General features: G+C 43.8%; 1 protein-coding gene across 3 annotated transcripts in view; it reads right to left on the bottom strand.

Moving 5' to 3' along the window:
• Positions 1-1,294: 1,294 nt before the first annotated feature.
• Lhcgr (luteinizing hormone/choriogonadotropin receptor) overlaps positions 1,295-22,980 on the bottom strand; it is a 48,972-nt gene continuing 27,286 nt past the window's right edge. For 2 of the 3 annotated variants that reach the window (XM_031356360.1, XM_031356361.1), the window contains 7 exons: positions 22,454-22,528; positions 22,288-22,365; positions 15,512-15,580; positions 12,718-12,792; positions 10,616-10,801; positions 8,420-8,500; positions 1,295-2,876 (listed from right to left, as the gene is read on the bottom strand). In XM_031356360.1, coding sequence (XP_031212220.1) covers positions 1,733-2,876; positions 8,420-8,500; positions 10,616-10,801; positions 12,718-12,792; positions 15,512-15,580; positions 22,288-22,365; positions 22,454-22,528 — 1,708 coding nt within the window. In that variant the 3' untranslated portion in view covers positions 1,295-1,732. The remainder of the gene's footprint in view (positions 2,877-8,419; positions 8,501-10,615; positions 10,802-12,717; positions 12,793-15,511; positions 15,581-22,287; positions 22,366-22,453; positions 22,529-22,980) is intronic. The other variant, XM_031356362.1, reaches the window with a different exon arrangement.

The raw sequence follows: 22,980 nt of genomic DNA, 5'->3' as shown, positions 1-22,980 counted from the left end.
TTTCTTCAATGTTTCTGTACATTTGAAAATGTTCATAATAAAATTTGGGAAAACTTAAGGACTTTGAATGGATATAAGCCTTTAAATAACAAAACCTAGCTACCCAATAAATATTTGTCAATCCATCAGTGTATTCTATTTTTTGATGTATTACAACCCAAAGTAACTCCTGGAAAACAATGATTTTTTTCAGTATGGGAATCACTAAAGAGGCTAGGCTTTGCGAGTGAGCTTTGAGATTGAATTTTTTTACTTGAATCTTTTTCTAGTTTTCAGTACTTTCAAAAATGGTGATGGGTATTCTTGTATAAGATAATGGCATCTGAACTGTGGGATTTCCTGAGGATTCAGTTGGTGGGATTATATAATACACTCACCAAGATTCTGTGTGTGTAATGAACTTTCAATCAAAAGGCAAATCAAAAGTTGCACAGTTAGACCCATTGGTCAGTTGTCTTCAAGAGTCAACTGTAGTTAAGTAACACGTGCTTCTGACAGTACTAGATATATTTCCCAATAAACTGCAAAGCACAGAAATAATATAAGTTAATTTTTAAAATTTAAATATTTTGTTTTGCTTAAAAATGCAAAAGTACCCCATGGAAAAGTTAGGGGAAGGACTGAAGGAACTGAAGGGGATGGCAACCCCAAAGGAAGACCAACAGTGTCAACTAACCTTGACACCTGGGAGTTCCCAGAGATTAAGCCATCAACCAAAGAGCATATGTGAGCTGGTCTGAAGACCCCCCGCCCCCACACTCATATGTAGCAGAAGACTGCCCTGTCTGGCCTCAGTGGGAGAGAAGGTGCCTAATCTTGTAGAAACTTGATGCTCCAGGGAAGGGGTGATTCTCTGGGAGGGGCACCCTTTCAGAGGTGAAAGGGAGGGGGCATTGGGTGAAGAACTCTGAGAAGGGATACTGGGAGGGGGCAAAAAATGTAAAGCATATAATGTTCAAAAAATGTACTAAGGTGGTAGAAATATTTTTTTTCTGTGTAGATTTAGGAAGTTTAACTAGCTAGTCATGCTTGCTGTGTATCACTTCTAAGATCCTGAGATAGGAAATGAGGAAACAAAATGGGCTGAGATGGGTTCCTACCCATGGGGTGTTCATGATCTGTAAGTCAAACAAGTATGCAGAAATGTGCCTTCAGATGGAGAGCTAAGTAAGTAGAGTGTAAATGGGAAACAGAAGTCTTTAGAACAGAATTGTGTAATAGAACTCCTTGCACTGATGAAAACAGTTTGCATCTGTGCCTCCTATAACTAGTGAGATCCGTGAAGTACTTGGAATATGGCTAAGAAACTTTTATTTACCATGCAAGGCTAACAGCTACCACACTGCACAGTGCATCTCTTTGAATGTATTTATCAAACTATCTGAGGACAAAGATCACTTTAAATTTCCAATCTGTTATGAAGTAATATATTTGGAGATTACATTGTAAATCACAAGACTGAAGTGAAAAAGATCAAAAGATATGAAAAATAACAACTTAGATTTCTTAATGTTAGATTCAACAAACAAAAGTATTCTGTCTAAATTATAAAAATTTCTACACCCTTCTGAAATTTATGTCATCAAGTGTCATGGGCCACCCTCTGAAGCAGGCTTCAATTCTCCTGAAGTGCCTAAGGATAAATATTTTTCTAAAACACATTATATTAAAGTAACAAAATATGCTAACGTAGACTTTTTTGGACCTATTTAGGTACAATTCAGTAATGCAGTTACTGAATTAACACTCTTGGAGGTGTAGGTCTTTGACAGTGCACTATGGACAGCTTCAGGGCAGCCTGGGCAGGTTCTCTTGCTCCCGAGAAGCCATTTTTGCAGTTGAAGGTGTACGTAGAAAGTTCCTTCCCCCTGTAGAGTTCAGCCCGGTGTTTACAGCAGCCAAATCTGCTCAGCAACAGAAAGAAGTCTCTCTGAAATGCCTTCGTGAAAATTGCATACAGAAATGGATTGGCACAAGAATTGACAGGATAAAAAAGGACCAGTAGAACTTTTGAGTTGGTGACAGTGATAAGGGGCACTTTGAAGGCAGCTGAGATGGCAAAAAAAGAGATGGGTGCCATGCATGTGAAGTCTGTGAAGATGAGGATGGCCATCTTTTTAGCAATTTTTGTATCCTTATTAGGCGCTGTCAGCTCTGGATTTTGAACTGCAAAGTAGATCCTAATGTAGCAAGCACAGATGACAAAAAAGGCCACCACGTTGAGGATCAAGATGGATAATATGTAGACTTGTGACAGAGTGGATTCCACATCCATGGGGAGGCAGATGCTGACCTTCATGTAATTACTGACACCCACAAGGGGCAATGTGGCTATCAGAGTAGAAAAAAGCCATCCTCCGAGCATAATTGGGATGGCATGTCTCAGTCTCAGCTTTTGGTCCAGCTGAACGGCATAGGAGATGGTGTGCCACCTTTCCAGAGTGATGACCGTAAGGGTATAGACAGAAAGCTCACTGGCGAACACGGTAAAGAAGCCAGCTGCACTGCAGCCACTCCCTGTCTGCCAGTCTATGGCATGGTTATAGTACTGGCCTTTTGTTTGTGAGTCCACTGAGGCAATGAGCAACAGGTAGAGCCCCATGCAAAAGTCTGCAAAGGAGAGATTGCACATGAGGAAGCGGGGCACCGTCAGTTTATAACGACTAGTCAGGAGAACAAAGAGGACGGTCAAGTTGCCAAAGATGGCCAGTATATTAATTAGCCAAATCAAGATCCTAAGGAAGGCATAGCCCATAATATCTTCACAGGGATTGAAAGCATCTGGTTCTGGAGCACACTGGAGTGTCTTGGGTGAACAGAAGCCATAATCGTAATCCCAGCCACTGAGTTCATTCTCCTCAAAGATGGCAGAATAACTGCAAGACAAACATTTGGCTTGAGGGAAACATAAGAGGTTCCCATGACTCTGAGTATTAAAAGAAATTCAAGAATCTTTAGTGGGCTTTTAAAGCCTAAGAAACAAAACAAAACAAAGCCATCATGGCCTTAGCCTTACATCTATTTGTTAAATTATGTCATTTGATGGAATTCTTTCAAAAGAAAATGAAAAGCTATCTAGACACTATAAAATATATCTACTTAACACATTGATGCAAAGACTTAATGAAGCTCTTTACAAGGAATGATTTTCTTTGAAAAACAAGTTTAAAGACATAATATATACACGCTAAATAAAAAAATCCTTTCTTGGCATTTTCTTAGCTATTCATCTTGTTTAGCTGCTAACCAAATTGCTTACAAGTTGTAATAGTGCACAGATGAGATGGTTTGCAGCATTAAGAATCATCAACGAATGGAGACTTGTTTGCACTGAAGTTCCTGGCTAATCCAGTGTTCTAAATGGAAACTAGGAAACAGCAGCAGATGACTGGGAGGATAGGAGTAGAGGGAGAAAAGGAACACTAGACAAAAAGGTGAACGCTAGAACTCCTTAGGGTGTGAGTCTGTTCCTGGACCTGCATCCATACTCTCTCTTAGAGGCATATCTATTGACTTTTTTCTTGACAGCCTTATCTAGTTTCAGTTCTCTCCCATTCCAAACTCCTGGAAATTCTTTTCCAAAACAGAATTCTGAGTTCTACTTATCCAACTCAACTCTTCTCCATGCCTATGTGATAAAATTCACATTCCTTTTCATGATGCTCAAGGCTTTGCTTGATCTGGGTTCTGCCTACTTCTGGAAATTTTTTTTTGGTAAATTTTCTCTCATCCTGAAAGACGTGTTATTCTTGCTCTTATTCAGCAGAGACTTTGTTATCCTTCTTCTCTGCAGGAGTTATACTTAGTAATGAAAACAATTTTACCAGCATGTATGTTTATCTTGTTTAATATTATCTTAGTTTTGAGACAGGATCCCATGTAGCCCAGGCTGACCTTAAACTTGCTACACAGCCAAGGTTGGCCTTAAACTCCTGATCCTATCTCCCAAGTGTTAGACTATAGGTATGACCACTCATGTTTGACTGACTCTTAATTTTGGTGTGTGTGTGTGTGTGTGTGTGTGTGTGTGTGTGTGTGTGTGTTTGTCTTTCTGTGTGTTGGACAGTGGGGAACTATGCATGCCACTCCTCAGGCAACTTTCCACCTTTGTTATTTGAGATGGGATCTTCCAATGTCCTGGAGGTTACCAAGTAGGCTAGGCTGGTTGGCCGGTCTCTGACTGTCTATCACTGGGACTACAAGATTATTGACCATATCTGGCTGTTTTTCTTCTTTCACTTTTTAAAATATGTGTTCTGAAAATCAAACTCAGGTATTAATGTTTGCAAGACAAGAACTCTACCAAGGTCGAGATCTTCTTTCTGAAGTCATGGTGTCTAGCAGAGTTTTGGTTCTATTCAATAAATCCTTGTGGAGTGAGTAAATCCAGCCTAGGGAAGCCCTGGATCTGGAAGACATTAATAGCAAATGGGAACATTGAGCATATATTTGGCGGTGGATGTGTGCTCAGTGAGTTTTGACTTTGTCCGTTATCTGATAATTTTGGAAGTTGGATAAATGAGATAATTTTCTGGAAAGCTTATTGCAAGTATGTATTTTACCATAGAGTTTCTCTCATTAAAAGTATCTTTCTGTTCCAGGAATGATGAGGGTAGCTTCCTTAATACTGGCCAGCTTTCGTAGTACTAGAAGGTGCTCTGTAGGCTGATGGGGGAAAGCAAGTCTTTAATAATCATACTCATCTGGGAACCCTGCCAACTATAATAATGACCTGTGTGGAAAGATACACCCACAGACGTAGTAGTGGTTCAACTGTTATAGGGGTAACCAACTTCTGATTGAGTTTAGATACACTCTACAAGAAAATGCATGCCTGGTACTATAAATATGGCTAGAACATATGATTGTGGTGCTATAGGGTAACCACTACTATTTCCCTACAATAGTAGGGTAAACGACTACTATTATTTTTCTACATAGACATAGTGTCCAACTGCCCTTTAAATTCAATCTCTATGCCCATAGATTAGTGCAGCTCTCATTCTTCATCAAAGAAGTTGCTTTGTGCAGTGAATGACAATTAATGCAGATGGCTACAATTGGTCAAAAGCCAAAGAATATGTGTTAGTGACAGGCTTAGCCACAAAAGTTCATCTATTCATCTCTTCCCCCAGGACTAGTCTGGCTGCTGCTCTCATGACCTCCCAGCAGCAGTCCCCCCCTTAAGCCCTGCACAAGATCAAGCCAGCCAGCGTTACAGTATGAAGTGAGTATGAGCCCAGACTACTGATGATAGACTGACAGTTAGAGGCTTCTTGGGAAGGGAGAGTCCATTTTCTTTAAGGGTGTGGCTCCTGGTAGGTCAATCATGTTTCCAGTGGGTAGCTCCACACTTATGAGTTTATGGGCAGAACATACTGCACTCAGTGAGTTATTTAAAAATAAAAGAAAACATGAAGTTAGGAGAGGTGGAGAGATGGGTGGTAGATGGGGAAAGATTTGGGGGCATGTGTCTGGGTGACTATGATACATGAAATTCTCAAAGCGTTAATTAAAATGTATTTTAAAAAGTATCTTTCCCTACTTTCAAAACCTTTCATGTTCTATACTTGGAAGTTGTACCTATTCTCTGAATTGATGAGAGAAAATATCTGAGGCCTTTAGTACTCGAGGGAAAAGAAGGTGAAAATCCTGGAGCAGGGTTCAGATCTGGGGAAGAGCTGTGTCCACACGGAGGAAGGCAGAGCAACCTCACCGCTTTCATTATTAAACGACTTTAAAGCAACACACTTATTAGTTTATTTACATCAACAAAATTTCATACTGTTAGTTTTCCAGGAGATTGTGGTTATAAAGAATGAATAAGGAAACAAATCCTTCTTAATATTGGTGCTTATTGATCATCTGGTTGAATCCCTTGTACGGTTAGAAAGGGAACCAAGATATACAAGGGAAAGAAGGTATACATATGCCCAAGGTCCCTTCTGGGGACAGTGCCAATATTTCACCTTCACATCCTCAGCTCAGAGATCTTTATCATTATTCAGTCAGTGGTCTCCAAAGTGTGGTCCGTGGATCAGTGTCTATGTGAACCACTGGGACGTTTGTTAAAAATGCATATCAAAATCTAGAGGCACAGTGCCCAGAAACCTGCATGTCAAGCAGGTTCTGTAGATGCTTCATACAAAATAGTAACACAAAACTGGATAAAAATATTCCAACTATTGTGGCTTTGATTTCTTTTATTCTCTTTGTCCTATCAAATCATCTCACCTGTTTGAGGGATTAATTTAGGATGCCTAAAAATGCTGCCATGATTTCTTAAAAGATATAAGCGATCCTTCCTCGATCCCTCCTTGGTCTTTTTGACTTGCCAGGCCTTTCTGGCAGATCTTCTCCTGAGCTAGCTCTCAAGGGCAGCAGCATTCCTACTGACAACAGTGGATTCTGCAGCTCAATTAGGGAGTATAAATGGACTTAAGGAGTTAGAAGGTGTAAGAGGCAGAAGCAGTTACACTACTGCTCCAGTGACAGCTGATAGAGAATGAGTACCTATGGGAGGGTGTCTTAGGAGGACAGTGGGGTCAGCTACAGTTAGTGGAGGTCGGTCGTGAGAACACTGTGTGTACTTGAACAGGTGAGGCTCAGGACGGCTGGAGAATGGCTAGCTGGTAGAACTTTGCATTTATCAAAAAAGTGCTTTCAGGGGCTGATGACATAGCGCAGTTGGTAGAGTGCTCACATAGGGTGCCTGGGGCCCTGGACTCAGCATGCAGGACCAAATTAACTGGATATGAGAGTGCATACTTACTCCCTTACTCCCAGAATTCAGGAACCAGAAGCAGGGGATTAGACTTTCAAGGTGATTTTTGACTGCGTAGTGAGTTTGAGGCCAACCTAGGCCTATATTTCAAAACAGTAGCTCCACCAGGAGCAATGGAACTCAATTAGATTATCTATTAATTTCAGGTAGCTTGAAGCCTCTTCCCATAGTGAGCTCAAAGGGGATGCTCATCTGGAAAGGCTGGGGCTGGGCTAAGTAACAACAGGTACTGAGGGTGAGTTAAAGTCTCACCATAACCACCCCTGGCACCACAACTAACTGTACTTAGAAGTGGTTTTCTTTGTATAAGTATAAAGCCACATGACTGCAAAGAAGTCCTGTGGAAGGAGACTGAGAGACACAAAGAAGGATGCACAGGGGAAGGAATATTGTAGGGTAGAAAGCAGCGACTCAAAGAGCAAGGAAGGGGACAGGCTGACATCCATCCTAGGTGTTGCCAGGATGACGCACTTCAGTCTGGGTCTGAAAGTCAAGTCTCATTTCTATCACTCCCTATTGAGAGGACATATGTCTCAGAAAGCATAAGCGCTGCCCAGAACTACTCTCCCCAGAAGGAACATGTCCAGCTCTGTGCTGCAAGAATATTACTACCAAGGGTCACATCCAACTCTGAGATACCTCCAGGTCCACATTGTCTCCAAAGCACTCTGAGATTGAGAGGAGAAGAGGAAAGAGAAGAGATCTGCAGAGTATCTGAGAGGGACATCTGGTTTTGTAGTCCTTCAGGGCACATGGAGGAGTAATGATAGATGCGGCTTAGGGACACAGGGCTGCCTTTTGACCATGCTCTTTTACAACAGAAGGTAAGTGAAATGCCAGGGCAGTCAGCATTTAGAGCAAGAAAAATGTTAGGCATCAGTCAGTAGAATGGAAATGGAGCTGCCATTTAGTGTATGGTAATGATGACATTAAGATTAATGTAACGGAGCTGGAGAGATGGTGTTATTGGTGAAGTGCTTGCTGTGTTCACTAAGGACCCCAGTACTGGGAAAGTGGAGCTGAGACGATCGATCCCTCAGCTTTAACCTAATTGGTAAGCTCCGGTCTCAGGGAGAGACCCTGTCTCAAAACCACAAAGTAGATGGCTCCTGACAAAGGACGTCCAAGGTGACCTCTGGCCTCCCATACAAGCACATGCATGTGCATCCACACTTACCAGAACACACACATGAAAGAGTAACGCCACGCTTGGGAGCTTGGCCTTGGACAGGAAGTAATTGCCTTTAGAAGCCATGTCTGCAATCAGCTTGTCTTTGTGGAGTATGACTAGTGACAATTACTTCAGATGAAGCTATCATTTAGAGTAGCCCTTAGTGACACCCAAATGCCTAAAAAATAAAACTGCCATTTTATACACACTAATGTTTATAGTAACAACCTCCTTATATTCTTAGACTTTTTCATTTCATTTTGCTTTTCCCTTAAACAGCTACGATAACATGTACAACCAGTTGGCACTTGCAAGGGAAAAATATTCCCATTTGAAACTATAGAAAAACTACCTTGCAAACATCCTCTCACCAAGACTTTTATCAAAAGAAAATCGTTGCAGCAAATGACAATAAGGTGCCCACAGAACGAGCCGCCGCTCCGCATGTCTGCATGAATACTTACAGTGTCTCGTTATTCGCTTTTCTAACTGTGCTTTCGCATTGTTTGGAAAAGTTTTCAAAAATGGAAAATGAAAAATTCTGTCTGAAAGAGAAGAGGTAGGAAAAGAGAAAAACAAGCCATTGAGCTTTTGATCCTTTAACCTGATCGTGTCTATTTATGCATTACTCATCCACATTCCTTAGCCACCCTTCTCTGGGCGAATTCTGCACCATTGTCCTGACTGAAATGCTTCCCGAGGAGAGCGTATGTACCCTCCTGCATTGTTCTTAGTGTCTCCAGCTTAGAGAAAATGCTTCTGAATGCTAAGTGTTTTGTGTGGGTTCCGGAGAGGTGGGGAAAAAAAAACCGTGTAAATTTGTTTTATTGAATCATGAGTTTTTCAATGCTTATGAAAACCTGCTTTTGTGGTGTACTCAAGTTTGTTCCTCACCAACTCTTCTCCCTCCTATTGGCCTTGATTAACTACTTGGCTTTCACGGCTTTGAATTGTAACTGGAAGTCTTTCCGTCAGGATTCTGTGGGGTTGGGTCTACTGTTGTGTTTGTAGACCTTCAGCCTTTTGCAAAACCTAACATTGGTGTTCCCTTCTCTTCTGTCTTCCCCTCTGGGAAGTTTGGCTTGGAGAAAGGGAATGTGACAAGGAGATAGAAGGCTGGTGCATGTCAACCAAACCTACTTGAGGCTCAGGAATAAGAAATGAGGGTGAAGGGGCTGCTAGGAGTGCCGCAGCCTTGCTTGCAGAGGATGGAGAGGGGAGACACCCAGAGTGGACATTGCTCTGCTCTCCAGTATCAGTGAAACAAGTCCTTGTAGTAATGGTAGTGTGCAAATGCAGAAAGACGGGGATTTGACCACACGGTCTTTCAAAGACTAATTCTCTTTTTATTCTAGGTGCTACTATGTTTGTAAATTTGGACTGAGTCTCTGTCCCCATCCCAGTCCCCACCTGCCTCCTGTGTGATGGGCTGAGTATTTGACAGAGATACTGTATGCAGACAAGTCCACAGTTAACAGGGACTTGGCCTCCAAATGACAACACTGGATGATACACATTCTATGTCCACAGTTAGCAAGAATGTCTTTGAAAGCTGTGTCCGGGCAGCCAAGTGTGTTATCGACAGGGTGCATCAGTTTGCACCCAAGCCTCACAGACTGAACTTCCACTCATCTTCACTGGCCTCTAAGTTGTTTTCTCAACTGTCCCAAATATTTAGGTAGAATCTAGTCTTTTCAAGGCACGCGCGCATACACTCACACACACACACACACACACACACACACACACACACACACACACACAGACACTCTACAGCCTGGTTAATCAGCTATAAATAAGTTAATTCCCAACAAAGGCAGTGGGAGCGTGGTGTCGTTCCACGGTGCCTTATCTAATGAATTGATTGAGCACATCTCTGCAGGCTGCAGTAATGACCCTTCAGAGCATTGCATTTTCCCACTGGGAGTAGTGTGTTGCACAATAAGAACAACAGAGCGCATCAAGGCTTGCAGTGAAAACAAACAAGCTTGAGACTGGTGGGAGAGGAGGAAGTGTTACGTGACTGCACCACACCTTTGCAAAGCTAGCTGTTGCTTTTTCTTTCATTTATACGTGTGACATGTGCTTGGGCCAGATGCAGAATAATGCCTCTCAGCTAGAAAAATCCAGAGAAAGAATGCTGAAAGGAATGAAATTCTGCCCCCTAACTGCTGCCTCCCTCACCTTCACCTACCCCACCCGCAGCCTGGAGTCGGGTCCTTTTCATACTGTTCTGTAACTGATCTGTAGTGAATAATACGTTTCTCTTAGGAAATGGAAGTTGCTTTCCGTGGAAGACAACTAGCTTAAAAACAAAACAAAACAAACCCGAAACCAAACCACGGAGTACTCTGACAATTTTAAATTCAAGATTAATTGGGTGAAATGTTTTCTGTTGAGAGAACGGGCTTTGACACCAAGTCTTGCAAAGGTGCTGCAAAGGTGCTTTAAGCGTTTGGCAGGATTGTGAGGCACAGAGCTCCAGCACGCGGAGATGTCAGGATGAGGAATAGCTCACTTTGTTTTTGTCTGTCTTAAAGCCACTCCACAACTGCAGAGTTGGCTGGGAAAGCAGCCAGTAAAGGCCAGGGCACTGTGGGCCACGGGACTAGACCTGAGCTCCTCTTGGGCAGCGGTGGTCGCCTCTCCTGGTCACTTACTCTTTCTTCGGCACAGTCCTGAAAGCACAGCAGTGGCTAGGGTAGGTCAACGTGGCAACCAGGAGGCTGGGGAATTTCTCTCTGGAGGGCAGTGTTTTCAGTGAGTAGGATGACATGGCGATGAGCGTCTGAATGGACTCCAGCCCGTGGCTCGGCAAGGTCTGCAATTTGGTGGAAGAAATATCCCTGAACCACGAAGGGGAGAGAGGCCCTTTATTGACTGATTTTATACATTTCGCTCCAAAGTCCTCCCTTAGGGTCCAAGAAATCTTTCTTCCATTTTGTTTTTCCTATAATTCATCATTTCTTTCATTATGATACGAATTCCAAAGAACTGTTGTGGCATTTTCCATCTTATAGGCACCCACTGTTCTTTTCAAGGTTGCCTGTGGCTCTGTGCACCTTCCATATGGCCACTAGAATTTTTCTCTGCTGTCTCCTGATTCCTCTGTATCTCTGACTCCTTCCCTCCTCTCCCTCCTTATGTCTACCCTCCACCTCCTTCCTCCCTCATGCCCTCTTCCTACTTTACAAAAACCAACTGCTTGCTCTCTAACACAGTGTGCACATAGGTGACACCAGCTTTTGTGTTCTGGCCCAGGAGGAAATATTCAGGGCCTTGATGCCTCTGTGTCTGACTGATCAAGCTCTGCAGGGGAGGTTTTCATAAAGTGCAGATGGAACACCCTATTAAGAGCTTCATGTGGCACTAGCTATCATCCACCCAGGAAGAAGAGCACACGCACTCTAATAACTAGTTCGATGCGTCCATCCAAAGCTAGCAAACACCATGCCGAGCTAGCACAGCAGAAGGCTCAGGGCTTTAAATAAAGATCCTTGGTTTTACTAGACTCAAGGTAAACTCTAAGGAAACCCCGAATGTACAACATTGCAGGAAGAGGGGGTTTGGGAGGAGTTTTAGTTTTAAAACCCTGCTTGTAAGTGGTTAATGCCCAACCCTTTCCCAGCAGCACACCCTCCCTGATAGTCTGTCCCCATGGGCAGGCAGCTCAGGCCTTGGCCCGATGGAGTGATAGCAGTGGGAGGCAGGAAAGGATGGGAGTATGAACTGGAATGTACCAGGGTCCAAGTTCCTGGGAGAACAGTAGACACGGGAGACTGTCCCGAGGGCTCCAGGCCCCCTCCTGCTTCTGGTCCTGGCTGATTAGGAAGCCAGTGCTCTGTTCTGCATTAGAGTCTTTGTATGGATTGTTAGGTCAGGCTGCAGGCTTTCCCCAGACATGGAGGAGGCTGTGCTTTGCTTGCTGAGTGGCCTCAGATGTCTGGGAAGTCCTCAGCCCTGGAATGGAACCTACTATTGGGATTCTGCTAACTGGCCATATTACCAAACTGCCTTCTAAGTGTTTGTTCTGTTGCGTAAAGTCCTGAGAGTCTGTCAACCTTGGTTGTAGAAGCTTTGATTTGTACAAGCCCTTGTATTGAAGCCCGACTCATGGAGGGTTCGAGACTGACTCCTCACATGATTGTAGAGAGAATCCATCTGCAACATCTCAGCCATGGCCATCCAAATGCTAGGGGCAGCTCAGGCCAGAATAGATTCTCTGAGTGAGTTCCAGGTGGGGAGCTAGCTACCCTCCACTAGCACATGAGGCTGCACCTTGTATTTGGCATTACCGATTGACTTCTGGCCCCTCAAAGTCACATGTTAAAATCTTTTTTTGCTAGGAGCTCAGAGTGTTTTATTTGGACACAAACTGAGACCAAATGAGGCCATCATGCTAAGCCATAATCTACTATGCCTGTCTCCTAGTAAAACCGAGGGGAAGGTGAAGTACCAGAGAGGATAGATACACAAACACAAACATTCAACAGCAATAGTAACAACACATGGAGACTGAGGTTAAGCTACACAACCAGAGGGACCATCAACAGATGAGAGAAAGGTTGAGTAGAGTCTTCCCTCAGAGGTACCAAACTGCAGCCCCTGGAAATGTGGCGCTGTGTCAGAGGCAGTGCTTCATGTCCATAGGACACTCCTGCCACATTTGATCCTTTGCAGCTACAGATGTTGCAAGCCAGGCTGGCAGTGGTAGGATTCGACCACAGGGCTGTTTGAGTGCACTCTGCACCACTGTACTCACAGGATGCTGGGCCCGGTGGCTCCCTGGAAGGCTCCACTGTGCATCCTCTCCAGGTGGATGTTTTCTTTTAGCTCCCTGTGAGGAAAAAACAGTTTCCGTAGTCACGCCTGCACTTCATACCAACCTTCACGGTTGTGTGTGCATATGCCCAAACTAGACTGTGTGCATGGTGTGGTGGGGCAGAGAGGCCAGGGGGAGGGTAGACAAAATTGGAAGAAAGATAGTTGTTCTTGGTGAAACTGTGGAATGGCTAGTGTGTATATTTAGCTTCACCTAGTGTTTGTCCTTTCTTGTCATTCAGTGAAACCCTTTGTCCCATAGTTTACCAGATTCAGCCTCTCCTGTTGGATTTGTGAAAACTTACTACCAAGCAGCTTGGGGAAGATTCAAATGCTCCTCGGCATGTCCAAGGCTACTGGGTTAAAGTGTAGTGAGCTCCTTATCGTTCTGAGTTTTTGTGACCTTAAAGGCCTCAGAATTTGTCAAAAGCCACAGACCAAACAGAGTAAGGCCTCCAAGTGGTTCTCCTCATAGTGTAATCTATCTGATTCCTTTGAGATGTGCATTCCCAGCGGGCATGTACAGGAAGTAGTCATAGCTCGTGTCTAGGTGGCTGAAGTCACAAAGGACTTGAGGCCCTGCCTCTGTTGGGAAGATCCCAGAATCCTTGATCTGCTCCTCCAGTCTCTGTCCTTTCTCTTATCAAAAGAACACTCCGAATTTCCTCCTGTGTTATCTAAGCCTTCTTTCTTTGACCCTCACATTCTCAAAATTCTGAAAACCTCTTATTTGCCAGCACATCTCTTCAGTGGCCAGTCCTCTTGCTGGCTTCTTCCTTCTACTTTCCTCTATCCACATTAGAATGGCTCAAAGCCTTTCACCCCCACTCCCCTCTTATTTAACACTTTCCCTGCCTCTGAAATTCTGGAGGACTTGCTTGCTCTCTGGCCAAGCACAACAAACACACTGCCTTCTGTTTGAGTTACCCTTCAGGTATAGTTCACACACCGTTTGGATTTGCCTTTTCCTGTGTGGTGAATCCCTGAGGGTAAACCCTACAGTGTACAGCTTACTCCTTTTCATCCCTGCTGGCGTATAGCATGCACCCTTCAGTAGAGCTGCGGTTTCTTGCATGAATAATAGGAGGGGGCATCTGAGAGTGGACTAGGGTGGCTGTGAAGCTCCTCTCCTAATCTTGGGGTTCTTATTAATGAACTCTTTATGCAACTGTCAAGTGAAAAAGACAGTTTCTTCAATATGTGGTAGGATCTAGACCCTGAGCTGAGTGCATACAAACCTTCATCCACTCATTCACAAGAATCATGAAATAAGTGTAATCAATGGGGACTTACTGGTGAGCCATGTTAAGCACTAAGGATACAAATCTGACCTTTTCACTTGCTGGGTCAATCCTCAGAATAAATAATCCTCTATTGGAAGCCTTGCTTATGAATGAGGACACCGTGGCTTGGGCAGATTAACTTGTTCAAGATACAAGTTGATAGATAGTGAACCTTAGGCCTTGGCTTTCGTCTGCTAAACTGTACAGCCTGGTGTCCTCACTGTGGGCTCCTTGGTTTAAGATCTATAGTTAAAAATCATTAGTGTATCATTATTTAGACCTGAGATACTTAGTCTCAGGCCTTGACATATGAGGGTCTTCTTAAAAGTGCAAATTCTTAGCCCCTTTGAGGTCCACCAAGGCAAAGAAAGCCAGCTCAGGAATCTGCATTAACAAGCAGTGGGGGTTCTTAGGCCTTCCTTAAAGCTTGAGGATCGGTGGTGTGGATCATGCTTCAGACAATTTTATTAAAAATTTTTGTTATAGTATTTTTTTTAATTTGTTTATGAGAGAAAACATGTTCATGGCATGGGGTGTGTGTGTGTGTGTGTGTGTGTGTGTGTGTGTGTGTGTGTGGTGTTTGGGTGTGTGTGTTTGTGTGGGTCACAGGACAACTTTTTAGAAGTCAGTTCTTTCTCCAAGGTTGCTTGCTTGGGGACAAGCTTCTTTAAACTCTCCCACCTCCTTGGATACTAACTCATTTATTTCAAAGGCCTTTCTGTTTGTATTCATTAAATATATCTTCAGTTTAGCTTTTCAGGTGCTTTTAGGTGTTGTTAGTCATGTCTTGAGCATTCAGAACCTCATCCTATGTTGTCATGGACCACACACATCCCTATAAATGTGTGAGCTTACCACTCTCCCTGAGGATGGCTGTGGGGAGGGGAGGTTGAGGGTGATGAAGGGAGCCATCCTTAGGATGAGTCCCTGAATTAAAGGTTGTTACAGGTGTGTAGAGTGGGCAGCAGGAGCCTGGACTGAAGTGGGGACCAGCCAGCTCTCCCTCTCTGGAGAACTGCTTCTTTCCTCCAGCAGGAGGAAGATGCTGTAAAGTTGTGGCTGATTAGGCTGGTAAATGGCGTCATCCCATCTCTCTTTAGTAGGGTCTGGGGAAGAGTCCCTTTCTGAAATATTATGCCTCTAACACACCATCAACCTGCGCAAGGGGGCTAGAGAGGGGAGCTGTGAGGTGGAGGAGGCACAAAGTAGGGTGTTGAATATTTCAGCAAACTGTCAACTTCAATTCGAGGAGGCTGCTTCCCGTCTTTGAAATCAGGGTTCTCTGGGGTTTCCAGCCAGCCAGTTGCCTAGTAACACGCATGCAACTCAGAGGACTAGCCACTTGAAAGTTTATTTTTGCCCAGAGTTAGTTGCTGAAGATTGAATGTGATCTGGTAGCCAGAGTAATGCTTCATTTTTATTCATGAGCCAGAGAAATAAGCATATACTTACAGCGAGATTAGCGTCGTCCCATTGAATGCATGGCTTTGTACTTCTTCAAATCCATTTCCATACAGTTTGCTGGAGGAGGGAAGAGAGAGGGCTTAGGGATGGGAAGAAGCTGACAGAAACACACCTTAGAAGCCAGACACTCTCCTCCTGTGATAACCACTGGCATTCACAACAGCTAGCTGTCTCTCCAACATTCTGGACTTGGGAGGCGCGTGGGGTAAAGCTGTTGTTACTGCTCCTCCATCACCATCCAGTTTCTAAAATGTTTATTAGGTGCTAGGTGACTGGCCTTAATGCACCCATAGGTGCTGGGCGACTGGCCCTAATGCACCCGTGCTCTGATTTACTTCCTATGGTTGTTGCTTCCATTATGATAAGAAAGGCAAGCATTAGTGCTGTTGGGTTTCTGGTTCCTGGGAGCAGGGTGAGGGCAGGGAGTGGGGAGGGGTGAGGTTTGGTTGGGGGCAGTGGGCTGGGCTCAAGGCTGAGCTGCCAGGTGACTCAGAGGCACCCTGTAGATCCCTGGTCCTGTGGACTCTATGGGTTGCAAAGCTGCAGCACTGGGTCACTGGCTCACTCTGTTTCTGTACATGTGCTCATGATTTTGTTGATGCCAAACTAGCTCCATAGTCCCAAAAATCTAAACATCTGCAAACAGCTCTTTAAGCTCCATTAGCAAGTAGAGAAAGCAATGTAGTTGAGAAGAACAAGCATTTCAAAAAGTGAAATGGAGCGGAGCAAGCAAAGTGTGTTGGAGGATATTGCCATCAGTTAAGGTATGGTTATTAAACTGTGTTCTGTTATTTTATATAAAAATATATGGTATCTATAAAACAACCCCCATACATGAAACACACACACACACACACACACACACACACACACACGGAAGCTTATATATACATATATACTTATATACATATAAACACACACATAAACTTACATACATATATACATAAATACACACACACATACACACACAGACACACGTACAGACTCCTGCTCGGGCCAAGACACAAAAGGACCTATCCCCCAGCCATGCTGAAGTGCTAGAGCCAGAGCCAGAAAGGAGCCTAGGGAAAAATGTTTCAGACACCTGCTTCTATGTCCCTAATGTTTCTCTAGTCTCTGCTGATTCAGACCAACATAGATATCTACCTTCCTGCTGCATGTACATGTATGTAGCATGTGGATGTGTTATTTCTTCCCAGAAACCATAGCAAACCTTTGACAATAAATAGAGGTGGCATTCATGCTTAACTATGATATTCCAAATGGGAAACCAGGCAATCTATATTAGAGATTGCAAATAATCCTTGTGACCTGCTTATTAGACTAAGAGAGAGCCGAGGAGTGAGATAGCCAACCCCTGTTACATATTTTATGAAGAATTAGGAAGAAGGAGCACAAAGGATCCGTGCACAGAGCAACAATGAAGAAATGGAAACGCTAATCATGCTGGTCTGATTGGTATATATTGTGTCTATTATTGTGATATTGCACCATGCTCCATAACCTGTACAATAAATATGCAGTAGTTAACTAACCCCTAACCCCAACCCCCACCAAATCAGGAGCCTTGGATGCATCAGGGATCTCAGTCCATCAGTTTTGGCATCTATGGGAAAAGAGCCCTCCCTAACTTCTGCGATTTTTTTCTGTGTACAATCTCACAGAGGAACTCCTGTGACCCAGATTAGATTGTTGGATGCTATTTTCCAATAGTTTCCCCTATTATTTTCTAGTGTAAAACATAAAGGGATAGGTCTTTTTCAGACCTGTCATTTTGGGTAATTACATACAACTTTCTCACTTTGTTGGCAGCTGAATCCCACAAGACCTTTTAAAAAGTGTTATACTTAGAATATTGCTCTTTGTCAACCTCCTGTCATGGCAGGGGTTCTAACAGATATCGCTGTTCAACGAAAGAGGTACAACTCTGTTTCCTCTGAAGTCTAAGTTTTCAGAGTCTAGACCAGCATTGTCGAAGCATGTGCCACCATCCACCTAAACAGAATCATGTGAGCTTGATTGACACGAGCCACTGCTATTCATGTGGCTTCAGACTCAGCCCTACTTTGCCCGACTGGGAACCCCTGCCCTAGGGTGTATCGAAATGTGATGGGTCCTTCCCATGGTGCCAGTCGTGTAGTCCACAATCTAGTCCTTCCACCATTTCTTCTACTCAAAGTGGTGGTTACACCTCTGATAGGTTAGGACAAAGCATTCCTTCCCAGGGGTTTAGCAAAGCAAAGCTGTTTGCCTGGAAACACTTTCGTCTTTGCTGTGGTTTGCTACCCTGATCTTAGATTTTAAAAAATATTTTTTACTGTTATTTTCTTTAGTGTGCATGGCTATTTTGCCTGCATGTATGTCTGTGCACCACATTGTGTGCCTGGTACCACAGACTCCAGAAGAGGGCATGAGATATCCTGGAACTAGAGTTACAGACAGCTGTGAGCTACCATGTAAGTGCTAAGAAATGAACCCTGGTCTTCTGGAATAGCCGCCTTAACTGCTGGGCCACCTCTGCAGCCTGTGCTTTCACTGTTGACACATGTTAGGATAGTGTCCCTTCTTTCTGGCCTCATAAAGCCAGGGCGGTACATGTGGCTTTGTGGTCAAGTGTGCAGGCCCTGAACCCAGCTGCATGGGCTCCCATCCCACTCTGGTTCAAAGCTGAATTACTTTGGGTAAGTGATTTAACCTTTCATGCCTCAATTTCTTTATCCCAAAATAAAGATGATAATGATAGTATCATCCTTTAAAGCTGTCATGGTTAAACATATATCAATAGCTTAGAAGTAGATTCTCGATCTCAACCAATGCAGTGGTCTCCAGCCCCCTGAATGGAGCAGCCCCTGACAAGACTTGAATAGGATTTCTCTGAGCTCTAGGCCCATGTTTAAATGAGTTGCTACTTCCCTCCATTGTAGTGGGGCCTTTCTGATTCTGCAGAGCAGGCTAGGTCACTGGCCCGGGCTTCTTCTCCAGTGCACTTACTGGGTTGGCCTTAGTCCCCTCTGTCAGGGCTACTGTTTTTATTTTTGAATAGTCTGGGTCATGCTTGGTGGAATTTTCTGGTCTGTGGCTCCCTGTTTCCCTTTCAGCAGCAAGTGCTCTCTGTTCTCAGTGTACTGTGTTCAGCAGTACACAATGGAGAATGCTGTCTTGCCTTGATTAAAAGAACAGTTTCTTTGGTTTGGAGAACTTGTGGACATGAGTGGGAGGCCTCGTGCTGTCAGGCTTGAACAGTGCCTTCAATGCCTTTGAAAACATCTGGAGAGCCACTTCAGATACTGTTTTCCCCGTGTCAGAACGAAAGGTGGAGGGGGGCTTACTTGGCACAGAGATGAGACAAAGGTCTCTGCTTCTTTGTCACAGCAGCAGCCCCCCATACTTGTAGGCATTGTCTAGGTTCTCAGTTAAGACATCAGTAATTGCAAACCAAACAGAGAGAATGGCATCTTTTCATTCCAAGTAAGATTCAGGAGTTAGAAATTAATTACAGATGATGCTGTACTCCTGAATGTTGCCTTCCCTATTTGAATAATTCTGGGGTGCTGCACAGTTCCTCTGGGCTTATATTAACAATGTTAGGCATTCTATTGGATCATGTGGCCACTCGCCTTTGGTTGATTTCAAAGAAGAGAGATTATGTTTGTGGAAAGACAGTGCCTGGCAATTTAGATCTTTGCTTGCTGGTGGAAGACATGTACACAACTTTTCTCCTTCCCTTCCTACTGTTTTTCTTTCTATTAAACCAAGTGAGCATAGGAGAAGCACCCTAAGGAAGAGGGACACCACACTTACCTTTGTCTCCTACGTGGCTGGAGTTCTTTTAGCCGAGTAAATCATTGTGGACAAAATCCATTTTTCAGCACATCTCCTGGCAGGGGTTGTGTGGATACCAGCAGCTGTCTGACTCATATGTGTTGCTATGCACCTGATTTGAATAATCTGGGTTCGCAGTTTCTATGGTTCTCCCAGGCTCTGAGCTGCCTGAGCTGCCTGTCTTTCAGCAGGCCTGATCTGTTTGCATGTTCCCCTACCTCAGTCAAGTGCATGTCAAATTACGTGACTTTACCATATGCCACTTTAAAGAAGATGGCAGGTTTCATAAAGAAAGATGACAGTAATGGATTCTAATGTGGTGGATATAGTTTTGAGAAACCCACATTCCCAAGTAATACTTAAAAACAGGGAGAGAGAACAAGAGAGAGCATGCAGGAGAAACAGCAGCAGCAAAGGAAGCCCCTTTAAAAATAGAAGTGTTGCTTAGTAAGTATAGAAAAATGATGGGACGTCAAATAATCATTGTCTAATTCTCTTTGTAATTCTTAAGAAACAACAGGTGCTAAAAGATTTGGCCAATGTCATGTCGCAACTCAAAGAATCTCAACACAGTTGACTTGGGAAGAACAAAAAGAAAGTACATGTGATAGATCACATCTTAAGCAGTGGCCAAGTGCTGAGACAGTGTGACAAGATGTACTGCTTGGTTTATAACATGGCCTTCACAGTGCTCCTGTGGCAATATTTGGGCTGAATCTAGTCCCAGCAATGCAGGCAAATGAATTCAGACAACTTGCCTGAGCTCCTCAAAGGATCCAGAGCTGAGCAGAACAGAACAAAGCAGAGGGACCTCCCAGGGAGGAGAGGAGGCATGGAAGAGGAGTTCATAAACGAAATTCTAAGTTAATATATTTCTTCATGGTTGCTGCCTCTATTCCTGCTTGAGTGTCTGCTCTGACTCCCCTCATATATTGACTGTGATTGGGATGTGTAAGTCAAATAAACTCCTTCCTTCCCGAGTTAGTGTATTTCACAGCAATAGAAAGCAAAGTAGAATACCCGGGGAGGGAAAAGCTCAAATGAGGAATTGCCTAGATCAGATCCATCTGTGGGCAAGTTTATGGGGCATTGTCTTGACTGATGACTGATATAAGAAGGCAAAGCCCATCATTGGCAGCACCATCCCTAGGCCTGGGCTGTGTGAGAAAGCTAGTGGGGCATAGGCCTGGGAATGAGCCAGGGAACAAGCTAGCACACAACATTCCTCCATTTCTGTTGCTTTGAGTTCCCTTATAATAGACTGAGACCTGGGAGTGTAAGAAAATAAACCCTTCTTCTCCTCAAATTGCTTTTGCTCAGAGCATTTTGTCCCAGCAATAGAAAATCAATCTAGAACAGCATTAACAAAACCCAAACATTTAAAATATGGTGAACTGTTGGAGATGATCTCACCAATTGACTTGCTCTGGGGTTTTTAGTTTGAGCTGTTAATTGTGGTTAATTGTGGCAATTGTGATAACTATGTGGTTGACACCGTGTGAGTGTGCTTAGATCTGTGAAAGGAGGCGTCAGTAATCCCACTGAATAGAGATGGGGCCTGGGCTTTGCAGGCCCAACCAGACTGACACAGCTTGGTTGGCTATATTTGGAGCTGAGACTAACATTGAGGTGCCATACCCAGTTGCCTTTGTACCGTGATGTGTCATGGGTGTAGCCATAAGTCTTGTCACATTTTATAGGGTCTTAGGAAAAACAATTGGCATACCCTTTCCCTAACCCGAGGAGTTCAAATGAAGATCAAGGTTGTTTGTTTTGTGTGGTTGGCTGAACCCATCATCATTCAGGATATTTTAAAAGTTGCACGGCTAAGTGCTGCTCACTGGGGGCAGGTTGGGTGGGTTGGGACATGTCGAGGTGGCCTATTGAGACTTAATGAAAAGCCACAGTGGTTGTGAAGGGACATCTAAGGATAATGCATAGTTTTAACCTTATCCCCTCTGGGCCTTTCCTGTACCTCGTGAAGTGTTTTGTTTTCATTAAATGAGCTCACAGTTGGTAAAGATCTGGGTGGGGGTGGGCTAGACCAGTTCCATCAAGAGCAAACTCACAAATCCAGCTAATAATGAAAAGAGAAGGCTTGCTTTCATTATTTTCTAATTAAGGAGTTGAACTTTAGAGCTGGGAAAATAAGGCTTTCCTCAGCAAGTGTAATACCCTTTATCCAGCGGGGTGCTCCACATGACAGTTCACTTACACAAGGGCCCATTCAGCCGAGAACAAGTGCTGTGCAAATGACTAATCACACCCTTTTGAGATGAAGGGCCAAGAACAGGGAGGGACATGGAGCACAATGGTCCACGGCACTCTGGGAGGAGTGGATCCCGGAGTTCCCATTAGCTGCAGAGGAGGGGCAATTACACCCTACTCATGTGCATTGTTTCTCTTAAAATCAACCAACATCAGGTAATAGCTCTGTGAAACCAATACTATGTAGCTCTTTTGCATACATTCAGAATTCTGTCGATGGAAAAGGCTCTCTGGGATCTCACAGTTCCCCACAAATTGTCCAAACAGGTCTTAAAGGTCTCTATCCTCCTTTGCCTGCTTGGCTCCATCTTTATTATATCCCCATACCTATGAGGTGTCACTCTTGGTTCCAAATTAAATTTATGTCTAAATTGCTATTAGTTTTATATTTTGATCTTTGAATAAAGGTCCAGCCTCAAAGAGTTACCCTTGAGCAGGAAGAACTTCACCCATAGGAAGTCAGTGCTGCCCATCTTCAGGACTCAGCAGTTTGTTGTCATGCTAGTATATGGCCCTGCAGCTGTCCCATACAACTTCCACAGTTGGCAGTCTAGATTAAGTCATCAGAGGCTAAGGGATGTGGTGAAACACAGAGCCTAACACTGACCTCAGACTAGAAGTGAGAGCTGCAGCAGGCTTGTGTGGCAGAGCAAGAATCCAGAGGTTGTACTCACAGTGTGATGGACTCGTTATTCATCCCTTGGAAAGCATTCCCTGGTATGGTGGTTATGTGTAAGTTATCACAGATTTCCCTTGGGGAAAGAAATGAGAAATATTTACTTCCCAAATCTTAGCTGCAAATAGGAAATGGCTATGCATAGCAATCAGCCTGATACTTACAGAATGAAATTAAATTCAGAGGAGGAGATCTTCGTAACATCTGGAAGGGTTCGGATGCCTGTGTTACAGATGCTCCTGTGATTCAGGGCAGGGTGGTGGTGTGGGCAGAGAGTAGAAGTGATTATCATTATGTTATAAATACAGAGGCGAGGACGAAGGCTCTGCAGACACTGCTTTCACATTCAACTTTAAAACATTGCGTTTGGCTTTATGAGTTACACTTTCAGCAGATGAAGACTGTCAGAACTGAAAAGGCTCTATTGCTAGGAGAAGTCCCCGCAAGGGCTCCTGTTTAGAGGTTTAGGGCTGAGACCCTGCTTCTGGGTCTTTCGGCTTTGCATTTCCAGCCCATCTTTCCTTTAAAGCCATTGCATTTTCCTGTTGGATTGCAGTCCATTTTCTCCTGATATCTACTGTGCTCCATACGATTGGTAGTTCCAGAAAGGAGCCTTCTCCTTTGGATCAGGTTTTAACTCAAACTTAACTAATCTTAACATAAAAGATTAATGTTTTGAGAAACCTACACC

This window comes from Mastomys coucha, unplaced genomic scaffold (assembly GCF_008632895.1).
Source record: "Mastomys coucha isolate ucsf_1 unplaced genomic scaffold, UCSF_Mcou_1 pScaffold6, whole genome shotgun sequence".
Classification (NCBI taxonomy): Eukaryota; Metazoa; Chordata; class Mammalia; order Rodentia; family Muridae; genus Mastomys; species Mastomys coucha.
The sequence above is the reverse complement of the archived record's forward strand: the minus strand, read 5'-3'. Positions and strand labels throughout refer to the sequence as shown.